Here is a 19,766-nt window from a genome sequence, read left to right as displayed (position 1 = left end):
CACGAATTCTAATTCTGTTGGAATCACAAAAGTTGATGCTTGAAGAACGGACCACAAAATTGGAAGTGATTCTAAGCAACATTGTTCTTTTAGAATGTATTATTGTCGTTGTTAGATTTTGATGTTTTCTTTCCCGTTTTGAAAGTTTTTTTAGTTTTATTCTTTAAAAATAAATGTAATTCTTAACAATTGTTACCCGTATTCTATAAGAAATAATGTATTTTTTGTTTTTATTCTTCAATCGATTGTTCAAGAATTTGTTATTCTACAAGAAGTTTTTAAAGTCACGATCAAGAAATACGTTCAAGAATATTTTTATTATTTATGGTTCAATAATATTTTTATTTTTGAATATACCCATAAACATATTCTGTCAGAATGTCTGAATTAAAAGAATTATAATTTGTAAAATCGGATTTTTAAAATTAATAGAATCTATGATCCCTTAAAAAATGCAATTTTCCTTTATTAAATCTATATTAATTGACTAAAATACCCTTGCAATTAATTAAGATGATATTTTTCAATTATATTTAATTCAGTAATATATATTAATCACTTTCTTAAAATAAGTAAATTTGATTGGCCCACATTTATGCATATAATAACACAATAATTACTTTGAATAGAATAACCTAGGCCTATATATATATATATATATATATATATATATATATATATATATATATATATATATATATGTATAGTAGATGTGTACCCGTGCAAAGCGGCGGCGATAAATAACTCTTTTTGAGAATAGTTTTCTTACGTGGGAAATATTTATTAAAATTTATTATTAGTTATTATGTAAAAACAATTACCACTTTTAAATAAAATGATTATGTTTAAACCTTATATTTATATTGCAGGTTTATATATTTAATGTAGTTAATTAATACAAGTGTCTTTTTTGTAAACAACATAGAGAATAGTGTATGGTGTTGGTTGAGGGATGTTGTGTTGATATGGCTAACTCCTCTGTATATACGTGATAGCCTAAAAATGTAGGTGAAGTTTCATAGCTAATCAGTTTTCAGTTTAACAAATTTAAATTAATTTATATATATATATATGAATTTAATACTTTAAAATTATCATTTTGCTCCAAATTAATTTTCTTAATAACTTTCCTTAATTCAAGTCTGCAAATTTTTGGCAAGTATTAATGATATTTACGCAAAATTGATTTGTACAAAAAACTTTATAACTTATATCTCTTAAAATTCAAGATATGACTAATATGCTTTATAATATAGTATAAGATATATATATATATATATATATATATATATATATATATAGTTTAAAATGTATGAGTTAACAACTAACCAGTAAAACTATTAGGTTCTGCATTTAAAAATAACAATAACAGAATAATATCAAAAACCAAACATCTAAAACATTTTGGAAAACCGTAGGTTTGGTTTTGCATTTAAAAAGACTAACTTTTTAGGTTTGGTTTGATCTTTGATTATATAAAACCCAAAAAACATAACTGAACATGATTATCCAAACGACATCCTTATATATATACAAATTTAAATGATGAAATATATTATAAATTAAAATTAGTAATATATCTTAAAATGTTCCATGAGAATTGATAATTATGATGATGAAAATATTTTTAAATCTTGTATATAAACACTAATACATGGGAGCTGAAATTAATAGAATTATTAAATACTACTATAATAAAGTTTATCAAGTAAATAATAAAGAAAATATATGTATTTAAAGATTTTCGTAGAATTAACTAGAATCATAAAGACTTTGATTTTTTTGTTTTATTTTGTTTTTTTTTTTTTTTTTTTTTTTTTTTTTTGATATTTTGAAGCAAGTGCCTAATAAAAGATTGAAAGAAAGAAACAAAGCTTATATAGAAATTCCACATATTAAAACTTTTGTATATTAGTTTGAAAAGAAGATATAACGAGATTCGAACCTGCTAATGGTAAAGTAAAAAGACTTCCTAGCCGGCCATCCAACTCAACGTAAGACATTTTTTAAAAATTTTTAAACGCGTTTAAAATATATACAAGTGAAAATTAATTTTAGGGCCCCAATCCTTACTGAGGCCTGTGCCATCGTCCAACTTGTCCAGTCTATTGGGCCAGGCCTGGCAAGCACAGACAAAGGCTTGTGCATGATCGTTGTTGCAGCCTTATGAAGCGATGAGGAAATCCTAGGCGGAGGTCGTCGCCTCTTCTTCTATGATCCGATTGCCTCGTCTCTTCTTCTTTGACCTTGACCTGATTATGGAGAGACCAGCGATTTTCAATTGAATGAAAGATTTGCTTTTGAATGATTAATTATAAGGGCTATCGACACAGCTTGTTGTCCGTTTGCCTTCCGTCGATATGTATTGAATTTTTTATATAATTAATACAATGACATAATTGTCCTGTTACCTTAACAATCTATGGTTGTATCAAAAAATATATCACCTCTGTTTACGTAAACCTCAACTACTTTTCAGTGTTTGTTTACTTCCATATTACATATTGCAACCAAAACAATACCTAAACTAACTAAACTTATTTTAGAAAGATAAGAAACTAGAAAGTGCCATCCACAAATTAATAAATACTAAATTTATTTAAAAGCTAAACTTGAAAGAAAAAAATAATAATTAAAGAGCTGTAAGTTTAAGATTTACAAGTAGAGTTTACATTTTTTACGTTACAATCTTTATAACAAGTGATGGTAACTAAAATTAATCAATTCAATCTTACTTGTTGGTGCCATTAAAATTCGACCACATGTATTATCGAAGTAGCTTTTTAGCAAAAAAGGCCACATGGGGAATTTTTGACGTTGACGTTGACCATGACTTTCCTACAAAATCATGTGTAAAACCCATTACTCTCCTTTCATAAAAAGAAGAAGGTTGCTTCAACTTTGAGCATCAGACATTCACACTTCAAGAATCTCAGTTATTTTTATTCTTCAAATCCATCGATTGGTGACTTCATGTTTTTGTGATTCCATTGTAGGGAAGTAAGCAGCCGGAGAGATGAACATCGCAACTACAAACTCAGGGCCTGGAGTAAACAACCACCACCACCAACAGAACCAAATCGTCATTCCGATTGTTCCTCCACCAGTGCCACCACCAATGCCGCCACCACCGAATCTACCTCGATCAGATCTTCTTGAAGGTAGGACAAGTATAAGTAGAACACACGCCATTTAGCGAAAATTTACAAAACGCTACTCTATCTCTCCAATGTGAGAAATTCAAATAAAGTAAAGTAAAATCTGTCAGTTTCTCGGAATTTGGTATGGACTTTGGGTGGTCGTGGTCGTTTTCATTGATCGATTTGAATTTTGTGGTTTTGTTTTGTTTTCCCACGCATTTGATTATAATATTCAACTACTCTCGTGCTTCAATTCCGTTGCTTCATATCTTCTTCACTACCTTCAGTACCCTAATGATTGGGTAGATGTAATTCTAACCTGCTTTTTGAAAACGCTTAATTTGAAGGAAGTAGAGAAGACTACATCAAGATTGGTGTTCCACTTTATGAAGCATCAATCATAGGCAATTGGAAAGCTGCAAAACCCATCCTTGACAAACAACCAGAATTGATACGTTTTGCTATAACTGAAAATTACGAAACACCCCTTCACATTGCAGCATCAGCAGAAAGCACCAAAGCCGTGGAAGAGTTTGTGGAAAATTTAGTGAATTTGATGGAAAAGAATGATTTGGAACTACAAAATAAAAGTTACAATACTGCCCTTGGTTTAGCAGCTGCAGCAGGAAACGTGAAAATAGCAATGATAATGGTGAAAAAGAACAGAGCAGTGATGGAAATCCCTGGTAGTAATAGAACAATGCCACTCTATGTGGCTGCTTTATTTGCAAAACCTGATATGGTGAGATATCTCTATCATAATTCTAATGAAATGTCGGGTGATTATTGGAGTCATGAGATTCAGGGTTGGCTTCTACAAAAATGTGTTGAATCTGATATCTTTGGTAAGTAGTTTTTACAAAATTCTTGTTATTGTGTTATACATTCATACTATCATGGTTACTCATTTTGGCTAAATGCAAGAATTAGCAATGTACTTTCATCTACTTGTGTATTATAGCATCCTGCTTTTATTTCAATCTATTACAAATTTACAACTTTGGACTATAATATCTTTCTTATTTTGGCATTATACTTTTAAAAATCTACCAAATTATAGCGTTGTACTTTCAAATTATTTTTTCTCTTATGAGGACATTATACTTAAAGAAGCTATCCGATTTTTTTTTTGTGGGTGACACTGCTATCCGATTATAGAAATGAAATTGTTTCGTATTTGGGTGACACTGCTATAATTGGATAGATTTTTCAAAATACAATTTTGGAACAGGATAAAGTGAAAGTAGAATGCTATGGTAAAGAAATCATTGAAAGTACGTTGTTATTTCTTGCATTTACCATTCTCTTTGTTTCTTACAATTTTAGGGTCATAGGTATAATGTTCCACAACTAGAAAAAGATTTTTTGGTAACATTGTGATTTTCCTTCGAAAGCTTCATGTTTTATCTTTACGATTGATGATTGATTATTCCTTTATTATGCATATACCAATAAAATTTCTCTCATTAAATGAAAAAAAATCTTTTGTAGATGTTGCCACAAAAATAGTGAATGATCGCCCCGAACTCTATGCCAAAAAGGGACTACTCACAAATGTACTCTTTCTTTTGGCTCAAAAGACACGTGCATTTAAACAGAGAAAACCACATATTTTGGTGAGAATCATCAAGTCAAGTAAGTATGCTCGCTAGTCATATGCCATTTGTTTTAATGACACTAACAATACCAAAAACAAGAATAATAACCCTTTCTTTGTTATTATATCAAATAATAGAATGACATACTTTTAATATCCCTCTAATGCTTTAATATCATTGATTTAAGAAGTTCATGCATGTTCTTTAACTGACAGAAGGATATTAGAGCATGTTTTTTTTCAAGGATAATTACTTTTCTCGTTCCTTTTCGGATTTATTTTATATATAATTCATATACAAAATATGGTTTCGAAAATGATAACATTATTATAATGATAATCTATATCTTTTAAATAAATGGATTTAAGAAGTATGCATCTAAATATGCTTTTAGTGACTTTCTATCTCTTTGACCAATTTGCATTTTTGCTCATTTTTTTTTTAATTCTTTTTCCTTTTAACCCGTTACAAATAAATTATAACCGAAACCGACTAATTCCTACAAAGGATATTCTTGGTTGTTGCTTTCAGTTTTTGCAGTCTTTCATGTGAAGGTAAGGTTTACAGAAAAGGAAAGTGAAGCCCTGCAATTATTAAGAATACTTTGGAAAAAAATTGCAATAATGCCCAAGAGCGAGATTGATGACATAATCCGTGGGCCACCTATGGAAGTTAAAAAGCAGGGAGGTATAATGAGAAGCTACCCTTCCCGGGTACTTTTTACTGCTGCAAAAATGGGCAACATAAGATTTATAATTGAGCTCATTCAGTCATATCCCGACCTAATTTGGAAGGTTGATGACAAAGGGCAAACTATATTTCACATTGCTATCAAACGTCGTTTTTTTTCACATGTCATTTTATGTTTTTTCTATTTTATTAAATTCCATATAATATTTTAATATAATAATTATAATAAAAATAGCAATAAATAGATTTCAATTATATCAATGAATTTACCTTTTAATTTCAAATTTCACAAAATTAAAGCTCATAAGTTTCTTTTATTTATTTAAATTATTTGTTTAAATTTAAAAGATAAAAAACATTTACATTATAATAATTCATTATTTTTCTTATTTTCTTATAAATTCAAAGTTCTTAAATATTTTGACCTTTATATTTAACTTTTTTTTAATTAATTCATGTAATACATGGGTCTCACAACTAGTAGGTATATAACAAAACTATTTGAATTTAATTATTATAAGTTTGAGGTTTACGGCCAACAAAATATAGATAGAAAATATAGTTGTATGCCGGCCACGACTAGATAAAATTTGGTAAACATTTCTTAATCTCTTTAATCGGTAAACATTTGCCAAAAAATACCTTTGAAATCCTTAAAAACCAAGAATCTATACGTTGTGGATATTAACTTGCATGTAAAGCCCCTTTGGTGACACACCAAGACAAAGAATCTCTAACCTTTAAGCAACCTTTCACCCAAGCAATTCTAAAATGCCAAAACTTCAAACTCATATGCCTTTTTATCTGCCCTCATCTCATATTTCAACATTATACTACGCACATGACACACTATCACATTCCCTCAAAGGCTCAAACACACACAACACCTAAACACACAGACTAGCCTCGACCCTTTAATGGCGGTGACACATGCAGATCTTGCACCAAGTCGTCGAGGGACTGATATCGGGAGTAAAACTGGTGTAGTGTTGATGGTCGTCTCCATACTGCTTGGCTTGCTTTGCTTCGTTCTTTGTCTTATTGCTGAGGCGACACGCTCGCAGGTTTTCCATCTCTTCTTTTGATCGTGCTATTTGATTCTAGTTTGTTTGTTATAAGTAAAAAATATATATCATTCTATTCAGATAGATATTTTAGCTTGTCAATATGATGATTATCTTATAAAATAGATTAAAAATTGTGTTCATCGATTTTAATTGTGAAACAGGATATATTGTTTTTAAAATAAACTAACCATTTCCTCTAAGTTGACAAAATGACACATTGGTCCATTTAACTAAAATAAATTTATAATTTGCTACATATGAAATTCCGAACATAAAGTGACACATTTTCCCACTTCAAGATTACTAACTACATAATTGAGTTTATTAGATTTTCAATTTATAATATTTTAGAGTATGTTTTGTATATATGGTGATAATGAAGAAAATCCATAAAAAGACCAAAATATATTATAAACTCGTCTGTCAATTCATAAAAAGATCATTACAACACAAGGGTTTAACCACAAGGGTTCTGGCATATTGGCCTACTGGGAAGGCACGTGGAAGATGATGGATAACCTATTACTCCATGTTCAAATCCTGACACAATCATTTTTCTTATGGTTATGGAGGTTTGTTCACGATGACTCTACATCATGAGGCATACTCTCATGTTCGCACGGAGATTAGTTGAGGTACATGTAAGCTGAAAAGTCAGAACCAAAAAAATATCAAATATAAATGAAATTTAGGCATGTTTATTTTCTTTCTTCGTCTATTTCATTGACTTTCTCTGTTAACTTATTATTATACATCAAGTCAAAAAGAAACATCATATGTAACATACCCGATTAAGCAGTATTCCAATTTAGCTTATCAAATAAAAAAATAATCATGTTAGTTATTATGAATTTTTGATAAAAGTTATCATTTGCTCATTTTTACACAGGTAATACGAGAGGCAAGTGGAAGTGGTGGAGGGGAAGCGCATAAGAGCGATTGTAGATATAGTGGCAATGGCGAAACACCACTAATTTGTGCGGCGGGTGCATTTGTAGCCCTTGTGATCGCTATGGTGGTGCAACATACACATTTGTTGTTATCTGTTAGTAAATCGGACCCTGATCCTAGTTTACTTTTGACTTGGGATCCTCTCTCGAATGATCATCTCAACACTCTCACTTGGCAAGCTGCATTTTTCTTCGTTACCACTTGGTACATCTGAAAAAACCTTGTTAAAGTATATTCGTTTATTTGTTTCACATAAATTGTAATACTTGAACACATGTAGTTTATAGAAAACTATGGAACAATAACTACGTATGTTGTTTACTTCAATTTGCGCTATAGTTTAAACTTGTGTATTTTTATAGGGACATACAATGCTAACTATGAAAATGTTTATTCTCTTAAATTACAGGATTTGCTTTTCGGTGGGAGAAATTTTATTGTTGATTGGCTTAAGTGTCGAATCAGGGCACTTGAAAGGGTGGTCAACCCCAAGGTCTAGTTGCTTCACTGCACGAGAAGGCTTGTTCTCTTCGGCTGGGGTGTTTGGGATCACAACAGTCTTTCTTGCATCTGGGTTGTCTATGACGGCTTTACGAGCACAATGGTTATTACAAGATCAAGAAAATGTTCGTCAAGAGGTCATGCAATCGTCAATCCTTTATGCATCCCCGCCAAGACCATCAGAGGATCGAATCATGGTTATTGGTGGTGAAGCACCAATTGTTAGACATGATCTATACCGTGAGCCGGGGCTAATTGAATATTTAAGGGCTTTTGATAAAATTCTTTAACTTATTTTTCATGATTGGATAGACAATAAACTTGTTCATTAGTATATACTTTTTGTGCCGGTATGCCATTTCGGCTTTCATTATAAGTTATGACATTGTACATTTTGAGCTTACTCGGAATTTAAAGTGATAAAATGTCACACCCCCGAACCAGACGGCGGAAACGTCTGAGGGCTCGCGTGACTTAAATTGAAATATCATCACAATGAATATATATGAAACATAACACATGCATCACCAACCATTACATAGTACAACTGGCATTGTTTACATCAAGTACAAGGTTTACATTACATGATTTCATAATATAAAGTGTTTGGTGATTAGCAACTACAAAAGAAACTTTCACACACTGGATGCCTCCTTGTCTAACGATTACCTGAGAATACAAGTTATTTTGAAAATGATCAACATATATAATGTTGGTGAGTTCATAAGTGTGTTTGATGTGAAACAGTTTATGTCATTTAAAAAAAAAACCCAGAAAATCCGATGTTTTCTGTATTAAAACTTTTCTTGAAAATGTGGTGATGATCCTGTAAGTATGTGCGTGAGTGATTTCAATACGTGAATAAATGAGAAGTTTTGCATTATAGTTTTTGAAAGTACAAATGAGTAAGATTGGTTTCCCCGGAAAACCCGATGTTTTCCGATAAAAAGTTATGATTGTTTTGCTTTATTGAATCGTTACATCGAATGAATATGATTTCCCTTGATTAATGATGTCGGATTTCTACGTGAGTCGTTATAACCATGCATGATAATGACTAGTTCGTCTGTCTTGGTATTCTAATGAACACCGAAATTTGATCTTAAGACTTTGTCACCCTAGACTGGCCGAGTCTAACTGTAGCGAACAGCTTAGGTGTGGGGGAGTCACCCCCGTATAGATCTATACACAAACTCTCGCTCTCCCTCCAGGAGACTTTGATTACAACTACAGACTACGACCGACACTTATTGGTGTCACCCGTTATTACTCACTCAATCCACAGGAATTTGATTAACCTTGATTAATGATCTAATTTTATTTTACTTGAAGAGAAGGTAAGCCTAACAGACGAGGAGAAGAGGACTACTAGGCCCTACTAATTTCGTATGTTATTTAAGGCTGTCGAGTATACGAAAAGCGCGTTGGCCCATTTCGCATATGATTTATTTGGACCTTACTAGTAATGCTAATGGGCTACTGAGGCCCAATAGCATGTAAAAACCATTGAGGGTCCCTTAAGCATGTAATTGGGTCACAGGAGGCCCAATAACATGTATTATTTATGTTGGGCCCAAAAGCCATGTTAATGAGTCACGAAGGCCCATTAAGCATGATTAGAATCTCTCAAGCCCAACCATTTGAACGTTTACTTGTTTTTCATAGAATTAATGTTGTGAGTTGTTTAATCGATATGTCGTATAAATCACGAATTTGTTTTATAACGATTTATAGATTTATAAAATAGTTATTTTTCTATTTACAACCCATAAGTTATAAAGTTTTGTATATTTTGACCCAATTATTATTATTATCAACATAATTGACCAAAAACATTAGTTTGACCTATTCAGCCCCTTATTTTGTAAAGTTGGCAATTTTTGCCCTTTTTATAAAAATGACATTTTAGGTCTTTGAACCATTTTTCTTGACATCTTTGACCCAAACACTTATTTAAATAATGTTTTAAGCCCAAAAGTAAATTTTAGAAAGTTTCAACCCTTTAGTTAAAAGATTTGCGTTTTAGTCCACCTTTTTCGCAATTTTTACACTTTTTACCCAAAATCCAAAATCTTTGCATTTTCAATTCTTTTTAACAAATAAGATCATTTTAAACCCCAGAAATAGATTTATTTACTTTTCTACCCACTGTTTTGAGAAATTTATCATTTTAGCCCCTTAAATCCATATTTTCGCAACTTTGGGCCTATGGGCCGAAAAGCCCAAAATTTAGCCCAATAAGCCACAAATTTCATTTTTAGTCCTTTGAAAAACATAATGTTCATAGAAATTTCCATTTTAACTGTTTTGGCATTTTGAACCTTGTAAAAACCGTGAATGACAACTTTTTCCCAAACTTTTGTTTATTTGACAAAAATAGTCCAATAATGAGTTTTATGGTGTAGTGTGTTATTTTAAAGCTTGTATATTAGTTTATCTTGACATGTTAAGTGAAATATGACCTAGATCACATATTTTTCCTTCTTGAACTATAGATCTAGAAATATCTTTCATGTTTAGCACATATATATCACAAAAACACAAGAAATCACACATATCATACAAATACACATAGATCTTCACATTTTACTTGCATTCTCCCCCATAAAACATATGAAAACCGAAAATAGAGGGGTATGAACTCACCTTAGGTTTGTTGCTTCGGTTTTGAAGAAAGAAAATGGAAGAGTTTGGTCCTAGCAACTTCCTTGAGTAGATCTTGAACTCAAGGAGATTTCTAAGAGTATAAACACCAAAAACTTTGTGTAAAGGAATGATCTAACAAGAGAGTGAAGTTATGAAGCTTGGATGTGTAAAGACTTACCAAAGATTGACAACACTTAATGAAAACCCTTGAATCCAAGCCAAATTTTTGAGATTTCCTTGAAGGAAGAAAGGAGATGGCTTTAGAGAGAAATGGAGAGAATTTTTGTGTAATGTGTGTGTGTTGTGTGTCTTCGTCCGAAACAAGAAGAGGGGAGAGAGAGAGAGATGAGTTGACATGCATGGGAACATGAGAAGGATGCATGGATACCCTATGTACAATTATGAGGTGGCACCATTAAAAGTCAACTCTTCTCCCCTTTTTTTGTAGTTGGGCCGAGAGAGAGAGAAGGGAAGGAAAGGCTTGGGCCTTTTGTGCTAGAGTCCATAATATGGAGCCCAAATTAATGGTTTTTCGGCCCATTGGACCCTTAGGGTAGTTTACGGCCCAAATTGCATAAAAAAATGAGTTTTACGGCCCATTGGGCTTATTGGATTTGTTATGGCTCAACAAGGCCCATTAAGGTAAACCAATCCATTTTAGGCCCATTATGGCCCAAAAAGTTAAGTTTCATGAAAGTGGGTTGAATTTCAAGCATAACATGAATTAGGGTTTACGAGTTTACAGAAGATAATGTTTACAAGAGTACAGAATTTCCTAGCTAGAATTCTAGTTGTGATATCATCCCCCCGTTAGAGGGAATTTCGTCCCGAAATTCTTTTTGAAGCTAGATTTGAGAATGCGAGAATAAGTGAGGGTACTTTTGCTTCATCTGGTCTTCGCGTTCCCAAGTGAATTCCGGTCCATGCTTTGCGTTCCACCGAACCTTCACAATTGGAATGCGACTTTGCTTAGTACGCTTCATCACCCTGTCCATGATCTCGACGGGTTCCTCGATGAACAGGAGATTCTCGTTGATTTCGATTTCTTCTAACGGAATGACGAGAGTTTCGTTGGATAAGCACTTCTTCAAATTGGAAACATGAAACACGGGGTGTACACTGTTGAGTTCGGCAGGTAGTTGCAGTCTATAGGCCATCAGACCGATTCGGGCAAGAATCTCGAAGGGTCCAATGTATTGTGGGTTTAGTTTTCCCCGTTTCCCAAAACGGATCACTCCTTTCCAGGGGGAGACCTTTAACAACACTCGATCCCCGACTTGAAATTCCAAGGGCTTTCGCCGCTTATCGGCGTAGCTCTTCTGTCGGTCGCGTGATGCTTGAAGTCGAGCTTTGATTTGAACTATTTTCTCTGTCGCTTCGCGTATGATTTCTGGTCCTGTTAATGCATTGCTTGGTGTCTGCCCTCTTGCCAGCTGAGTGTCGCCTACCTCTATCCAACACAACGGTGATCTACATTTACGACCATATAATGCTTCGAAAGGAGCAACTTTGATGCTTGTATGATAATTGTTGTTGTATGAAAACTCAATTAAAGGTAAGTGTCACACCCCCAAACCAAGAATGGCGGAAACGTCCGGGGGTGGAGGACTTCATGTATAGTATCACAACAACGAGTATAATAGTGCTCAAAGTAAATACAACCATCATAAATATAATTGAAAAGGTTACACCATAGTATATGTTTACATGTTTCAAAATCAATTACATTATGATGACAAAATGAACTGTTTGACGATTTAACGTCCCATCCTCAAAATGTTGTTGGTTTTCTGTTTCACTGATTTCCTGAGAATACAAGTAGTTTTGAAAAGTGTCAACAATTAAGTTGGTGAGTTCATAAGAGTTTTGTTTGAGGAAAAAGTCGTTGTCCTTGTAAAAGTGATAGAGTATGATTCCAAAAAAATCCAATATTTTCTTTGTTAGGTGTAAAATGAATGCTCCTATGTTATGCGATAATGTACCCTAGAAGGACCCATAGATTCCTTCTATGATCACCCAGCGTATATAAGTTATATAACATTTAAGTTAAATAAACCGTCGAATATAATGGGTCTGCCCTAGGTCCACAACCAAACAAGGAACAGGAAGTAAGGCGGGCCCACCAATTCTAAGTCGATTGCGACTAGATTCTTATATAACTCTAGCATATACACTTAGCAATTATAGCTGAAGTCTAACAGTTCTAGATGAAATGTAGTTTTAATAGGAATATGTTTCCAAAGAAAATCCAATATTTTCCTTATAAAAGTCATGTAGTCCTAAATCCCAGGACCGAGAATATATGTGTGTTTTGTACTTATAATGTTCATAATAGTAATGTGGTTCCAAAGAAAATCCAATATTTTCCTTATAAAAGTCATGTAGTCCTAAATCCCAAGACCGAGAATATATATGTGTGTTTTTCCATACTTAAAGTAATTTATGCAAGTTTTAAATCGACATAAACTCGTTTAATTTAGAAGTAAAACCCCTTTTCAAAGTAGAATTTTCTCTGTAAACTTGAAAGATTGTTAACTCCCTATGTAAGTCGCTATAACCATACTATGACGAGAAATAACATGCACAACGTTTTTCAGACGTTAAGATACTATGACTCTTGTCACCCGCAGACCTGCTGGTCCGGCTGTAGCTAGCAGCGAGGTGTGGGGTGTCACTCCCAATATAGATCTATACACAATTATCACGCTCTCCCTACAACAGACTCTGGTTATAACTTACAGGAATTAGAATCTCGTACTCGAACGTACGGGGAGAGAATTGCCTCACAACCTAAGTTAACTAGTTTACACATAGTTTGATATTAAAACCTCTTCCATGGAAGAAGTAAAATCACCTTTTATGAATAAATTAGTGATATGAAATCCTTAAACTATTACTATTATAGTTATCATGTAGTATATGAAAAACCCATTTGTCTTGAGAGTAAAACATTTTTCATGTAGTAAAATCCATAAACTATGCTTGATGTAGTTTATTATATGTGTTCGAAATGAATGAGTAAACCTTATCATGAATGACTAAATTTCAGTTTATGATGATAAACTAACAAGAAAATACATTTGATATTTAGAACTTATTGTTATGCACTTTGCTCAACATACTACAAAGTGTTATGAAAGTTGTAAGTTGTGAACTAGTTTTTGACCTTTCTACACTGTTTTAGAAAATTCATAGAAAAATCATACGAAGTCGAAAACTAAATCCGTAAATTCTGAGAGTTCACAAAATTTGTCTAGTTTAATCAAAATTTTTATTATGAGTTTTAGAAGTCTTTAACTTGTGTTAAAATGTTCGTATTCACAGACTGGTCCGAATTCGTTTCTGAAATGATAGACAGTTTTGTAAAAATCACCATAAATCGTAGAAAAATCATATGGAGATGTGCAAGTAGTCATTTTAAAGGTATGAACCTGAACTATTTTCATATTCAACAGTTTTGAAAGATATTAAGTTTAAGATAGTCAAAACCGTCCGTGAATAAGACTCAACTTTTCTGATGAAGGCTGTTATTTGAGTTTAGTTGTGTTCTTGGTGTTTTAACTTGTATTCCCCCCCCCTAAAACTTGATGAAACATAAAAATGTAGGGGTATGAACTCAAATTGAGTGATTTCAGTAGATGGATGATGAAGAAAAGAAGTGTTCAACTCAAGAACACTTTAGAATATGCTTGAAGATTCGAAGATCTAACAACAAATATTACGATATTTGTGTAAGGAACTCATGAATTGAGTGAAGAAATGTAAGGAAATAAAGTGCAGGATGAAGGTACTTACCAAAAGTGAAGGAAGAACTCAAGAACAGCCCTTGAATCTCGAGTTTGAGAGAGAGAGGGAAAGTGAGAGAAGTATGTTTGTTCTTCTTTGAGAAAGAGTGAATAATGAGGGGAGTGAAGTGAAGATTTCCAGCCCTTTGATCTGATTATGGGCTGGTGAAATAGTGTGAAAGGACAACTAATAGACTAAGCATGGAGGAATAGTGACTGAGTATGGCCTTGGAGTGGGTGTGTGGGATTGCTTGTGTCATAATCTAAGGATAAAGTCAACACTCCACCCATAAATCTTACCTACTAGATTTTATTCTTAGGCAAGGAGTTTCCCCAAAATATAATTAAAATATGAATATTTAGGGTTTATTATGTTAAAATACGAGTTTGGGTGAAAATCCCGCGTTAAAATCATGAAAAACGGGCTCAAAACGCGAAAACCGGGTAGAAATTGCTAAAATCCGAAATTCAGGGTCGGAGGTTCGGTCCTAGCCATGGGAACCGAGAGTAGGGTTCGGCTGAGCAGCTTCGCATCTCGGACCGAAGGTAGTCTTCTCGGACCGAAGGTAGCCTCTCGGACCGAAGGTTAAGTTCGGTTCCTTAGCAGGTTCGGTTCAGGAGGTGGTTTCGGTTCTCAGGAGGTTTCGGTTCCTTAAGGGAGGTTCGGCTCCTTAAAGCTGTTTTTCGCGTAAACTTCCGTTTTCGAGCGGTTTTCGACTAAATTACAGGTCGGGATGCCCCGAGTGATTATAAGAAGTTGAGAGAGATTTGGGAAAGATTTGACATACTTGGAGAGATTTGGGAGAGATTTGACATACTTTGAGAGATTTCTCATACAGAGAGAGATTTGGGAGACATTTCACACACTTGGAGAGATTTCTCATATAGAGAGAGATTTGGGAGAGATTTCACATACTTGGAGAGATTTCACATACTTGGAGAGATTTCACATACTTGGAGAGATTTCTCATACAGAGAGAGATTTGGGAGAGATTCCACATACTTGGAGAGATTTCTCATACAGAGAGAGATTTGGGAGAGATTTCACATACTTGGAGAGATTTCTCATACAGAGAGAGATTTGGGAGAGATTTCACATACTTGGAGAGATTTCTCATACAGAGAGAGATTTGGGAGAGATTTCATATATTTGGAGAGATTTCTCATACAGAGAGAGATTTGGGAGAGATTTCACACACTTGGAGAGATTTGGGAGAGATTTTAAATAGAGAGAGATAGAGTGAAAGAGATTGAGAGAGACTTCATTTGCGACCTTTTTAAGTGTTTGGCTTCGTAACGCAAGGTTCTTACACTCTGTTAACCCTTGTTATGAATGTTATACGCTCCCGTGGGGTATGGAATAATGTTTTATCGAGTAGATTCATCACTTACCCTGATTAGGGTTTAGAATTTCCGAACACGCGAAAACTCTAAGTGATACTTTGTATTAAGATTGCGAGTAGTAAAATAAGAATCATAATGGAAACCCTAATATACAAGGGTTAGATGAGTTGACCGGTTTGACTTGTTGACTTTGGTTGACTTTGACTTGGCCAAAAATTGACGGTTGTCATAGTAAGTGGGTATCCCACCTTAAAATGTCCCCAGACAGCCAGCCCTCGACCTTCCAAAGTCTATCACACATGCTCGAAGCATATCCTCAAGCGTTTGAATGGTTCGCTCACTTTGACCATCCGTCTGTGGGTGGTAAGCAGTGCTCATGTCGAGTTGTGTCCCCATAGCCTTCTGTAGCGATTGCCAAAAGCGTGAAGTGAACCTACTATCTCGATCTGAGATGATAGATATTGGTACTCCATGGAGTCTCACAATTTCCTTGATGTAGATTCTTGTTAGTCGCTCCATCTTGTATGTCTCCTTTATTGGCAGGAAATGAGCGGATTTTGTCAACCTGTCGACTATCACCCATATGGTATCCAATCCATCTGTTGTCTTGGGTAATTTGGTCACAAAGTCCATAGTAATCCTTTCCCATTTCCACTCGGGTATTACCGGCTGTTGTAATAATCCCGAGGGCTTTTGATACTCTACCTTCACTTTAGCACAAGTGAGTCATTTGCTAACGTAAGTGGCAATCTCTGCCTTCATGTTAGGCCACCAATAACATTGCTTGACATCCAGGTACATTTTATCTGACCCTGGATGGATGGAGTATCGTGTCTTATGAGCTTCATTCATGACTACTTCTCTGAATCCTCCAAGTTTAGGGACCCAAATTCGGTTCATGAAATAATATGTTCCATCCTCCTTGACTTCGAAGTTCTTTTCCATTCCACGTAACGCTTCGCTCGTTCTGTTTTCTGTCTTCATGGCGTCGAACTGGGCTGCTTTGATTTGTGAGGACAGATGGGATTGGATGGTTATTGAAAGAGTCTTCACACGACGATTAGAGTATTCTTTCCGACTCAAGGCATCAGCTACCACATTAGCCTTGCATGGGTGGTACTTGATTTCGCACTCATAATCGTTTAGCAGCTCAACCCATCTTCCCTGCCTCATGTTTAACTCTTTTTGATTTAAAATTTGTTGGAGACTCTTGTGGTCGGTGAAAATGGTGCACTTGGTACCATAAAGGTAGTGCCTCCAAATTTTCAAGGCGAAGACCATAGCTCCCAATTCGAGATCATGGGTGGTATAATTCACCTCATGTGTCTTTAGTTGTCGGGATGCATAAGCTATCACCTTACCACGCTGCATGAGTACACAGCCTAAACCCTGATTCGAAGCATCGCAGTAAACTACGAAGTCCTCTGTTCCCTCTGGTAGTGATAGTACTGGGGCACTACAGAGAGCTCGCTTCAGATTTCGGAAGGCAACCTCCTGCTTTTCTGTCCATTCAAATGGCACGCCCTTTTGTGTAAGCATGGTAAGTGGCTTGGCTGTTTTGGAGAAGTTCTTAATGAATCTCCTGTAATAGCCTGCGAGACCTAAAAATTGACGAATTTATGTGGGTGTCGCTGGGACTGCCCATCCTTCAATGGCTTTGATCTTAGAAGGGTCCACATGTATCCCTTCTTGGCTGACAACATGACCTAAAAAGTTTACGCTTCGGAGCCAGAATTCACATTTAGAGAGTTTTGCATATAACTTTTTAGTTCGTAGGGTTTCCAAGATTTGTCGGAGGTGTTGGCCATGCTCCTCTTCGCTTCGAGAATAGATTAGAATATCGTCGATGAAAACGATGACAAAGTTGTCAAGGAATGGTCGGCAGACTCGATTCATCAGGTCCATGAATGCGGCAGGGTCATTCGTTAGGCCGAAGGGCATTACAACGAATTCATAATGTCCATAGCGGGTTCAGAAAGCGGTTTTGGGAATATCCTCTTCCCGTACCTTGAGCTGGTGGTAGTCGGACCTTAGATCTATCTTAGAGAAGTAATTTGCTCCCTGGAGTTGGTCGAACAGGTCGTCGATTCGTGGAAGTGGGTAGCGATTCTTGATAGTGAGCTTATTCAGCTCTCTATAATCGATACACATCCTAAAGGATCCGTCCTTCATCTTAACAAAAAGGACCGGAGCTCCCCAGGGTGAGAAGCTAGGTCGGATGAATCCTTTACTCAAGAGCTCGCTGAGTTGGCTTGACAGTTCTTGCATCTCCGCAGGAGCCAACCTATAGGGTGATTTGGCCATTGGCGTAGCTCCCGGTACCAGGTCAATTCGGAACTCCACTTGTCTTTCTGGGGGTATCCCCGGAAGATCTTCGGGAAAGACGTCCGGGAAGTCGCAAGCCACTGGGATGTCTCGAATATTGACCTCTTCCTTGGACTTATCCACTATGTGTGCCAGAAACGCCAAGTCCTTCTTTTGTAGACACTTTTGTGCCTTAATGCACGAGATAAGACGAAGGTTCGTACTGGGTTTGTCTCCGTATATTATTAGGGTTTCGTGATTAGGGGGATGAAGGCGAACAGCCTTCTCGCGACACAAAATTTCGGTATGATGGGGGCTCAACCAGTCCATGCTGATAATCACATCAAAACTCCTAATAGTTGCAGGCATCAAGTTTATTTGAAAGGTATGCTGATTTAAAGTTAGGGTACATTCTACATAGATTTCCCCGACTGATTCTGTTTTCCCATTAGCCATTTCCACCGTAAAGGTTTCATTAAGCTTTTGGGGTTGTTGTTTTAGCAAGTGTTTGAATTTGTTACTCATAAAGCTTCGCTCTGCTCCGGTATCAAACAGGATGCATGCATATGAGTGGTTAAGGAGAAACGTACCAGTGACGACAGCGGGATCCTGAACTGCTTCTCCTTGCCCCATAGTCAGCACTCTTCCTGCTGCTCCCGTCGCCTGGGTGTTCGCATTGGGACAATTTTGTCTGAAATGTCCAGTTTTCCCGCACCCATAACAGGTATAACTGGCTCCATCCTTGTTGTTGTTGTTGTTGTTGTTGTGCATCTGGTTTTGTGGAAACTGGGTCCTACAATATTTTGTTGTATGGCCCTTCCGGTTGCATCTTGTGTACATCATCTCTCTGCATTCCCCGTGGTGATGGTAGTTACATTTGTTACACTTGGGAAGATTCCCTGTGTACTGCTTCGGAGTATTCGACGTGGATGAGGTTGGAGCATGTGGTGCTGGGGTAGCTTGGGTTGCTGCGTGGACAGTCACTGTCTGTTGCTTCTTGGATGATTCTGAGTTCTGTTTACCTCTTCTCTTGTTACTCTTTCCTTTCTTATTCTCTTCTTCCTTCTTAACATCCGCTTCCACGATCTTAACACTCTTCTTGTTGCCATGATCATACAGTTTCTTGGCCAATCTTTTGGCGCTATCAAACGCCTCAGGGTTTGCCGCAATGACATTCCCTTGGATAGGTGCAGTCAATCCCCAGATGAACCTCTCAATCTTTTTCCCTTCTGAGGTGATCATACCCGGACACAGAAGGGATAGCTTGCTAAACCTGGATATGTATGCTTCGATGTTGGAGTTCTGAACTGTCAAGTTCCACAATTCTTGTTCCATCTTTGTATCTCGCCCCTAGGGTAGTACTCTGCCAACATCATTTCCTTCAGTTCTTCCCAGGGCATCGCGTTTGCCACTGGAAGGGTCATGGCTTCAATGTGACCATTCCACCATGAAAGATCTTGATCAACAAAGGTACATGCTGCGAACTTGACCTTGCACCCATCTGGTCACCCGCAAATTTCAAAGACGGATTCGATTTTCTCAATCCACCTCTTTAGGGCTATGACGCCTCCCGTTCCATTAAAGGTTCGTGGCTTGGCGTTGGTGAAGTCTTTGTAAGAGCATGTTTTGGTAGGTCCTTGATTTATTCCGTTGTTTGAACTTCCAGCTCCCTGCCCGTTTCCTCCGCCATTGTTCCCCTGGTGGATTTGCGCCATGGCTGTTGTGACCGCAGCAGATACA

At 35.9% G+C, this 19,766-nt stretch overlaps 1 protein-coding gene across 1 annotated transcript; it reads left to right on the top strand.

The window, feature by feature from the left end:
* The first annotated feature begins 2,881 nt into the window (after positions 1-2,881).
* On the top strand, positions 2,882-8,350 carry LOC145119857 (transmembrane protein, putative (DUF1218)). The gene is made up of 7 exons (XM_079055622.1): positions 2,882-3,161; positions 3,488-3,985; positions 4,632-4,775; positions 5,270-5,425; positions 6,365-6,492; positions 7,385-7,650; positions 7,856-8,350. The coding sequence occupies exons 1-7, from the start codon at positions 3,017-3,019 to the stop codon at positions 8,235-8,237; spliced, it is 1,719 nt and encodes a 572-aa protein (XP_078911748.1). The 5' UTR covers positions 2,882-3,016; the 3' UTR covers positions 8,238-8,350.
* The last annotated feature ends 11,416 nt before the right edge of the window (positions 8,351-19,766 follow it).

This window comes from Lactuca virosa, chromosome 6 (genome assembly GCF_052849685.1).
Source record: "Lactuca virosa cultivar CGN04683 chromosome 6, Lactuca_virosa_CGN04683_v6, whole genome shotgun sequence".
In the NCBI taxonomy this organism is placed as follows: domain Eukaryota; kingdom Viridiplantae; phylum Streptophyta; class Magnoliopsida; order Asterales; family Asteraceae; genus Lactuca; species Lactuca virosa.
This window is presented reverse-complemented; position numbering and strand designations above follow the sequence as displayed.

What these genes read in the sequence shown, in the direction of transcription:
- LOC145119857 (XM_079055622.1), top strand. Translation starts at nt 3,017, where the DNA reads ATGAACATCGCAACTACAAACTCAGGGCCTGGAGTAAACAACCACCAC. An exon ending in TCGATCAGATCTTCTTGAAG is followed by an intron (nt 3,162 to 3,487) that starts GTAGGACAAGTA and finishes CTTAATTTGAAG; the next exon opens with GAAGTAGAGAAGACTACATC. An exon ending in TGTTGAATCTGATATCTTTG is followed by an intron (nt 3,986 to 4,631) that starts GTAAGTAGTTTT and finishes AATCTTTTGTAG; the next exon opens with ATGTTGCCACAAAAATAGTG.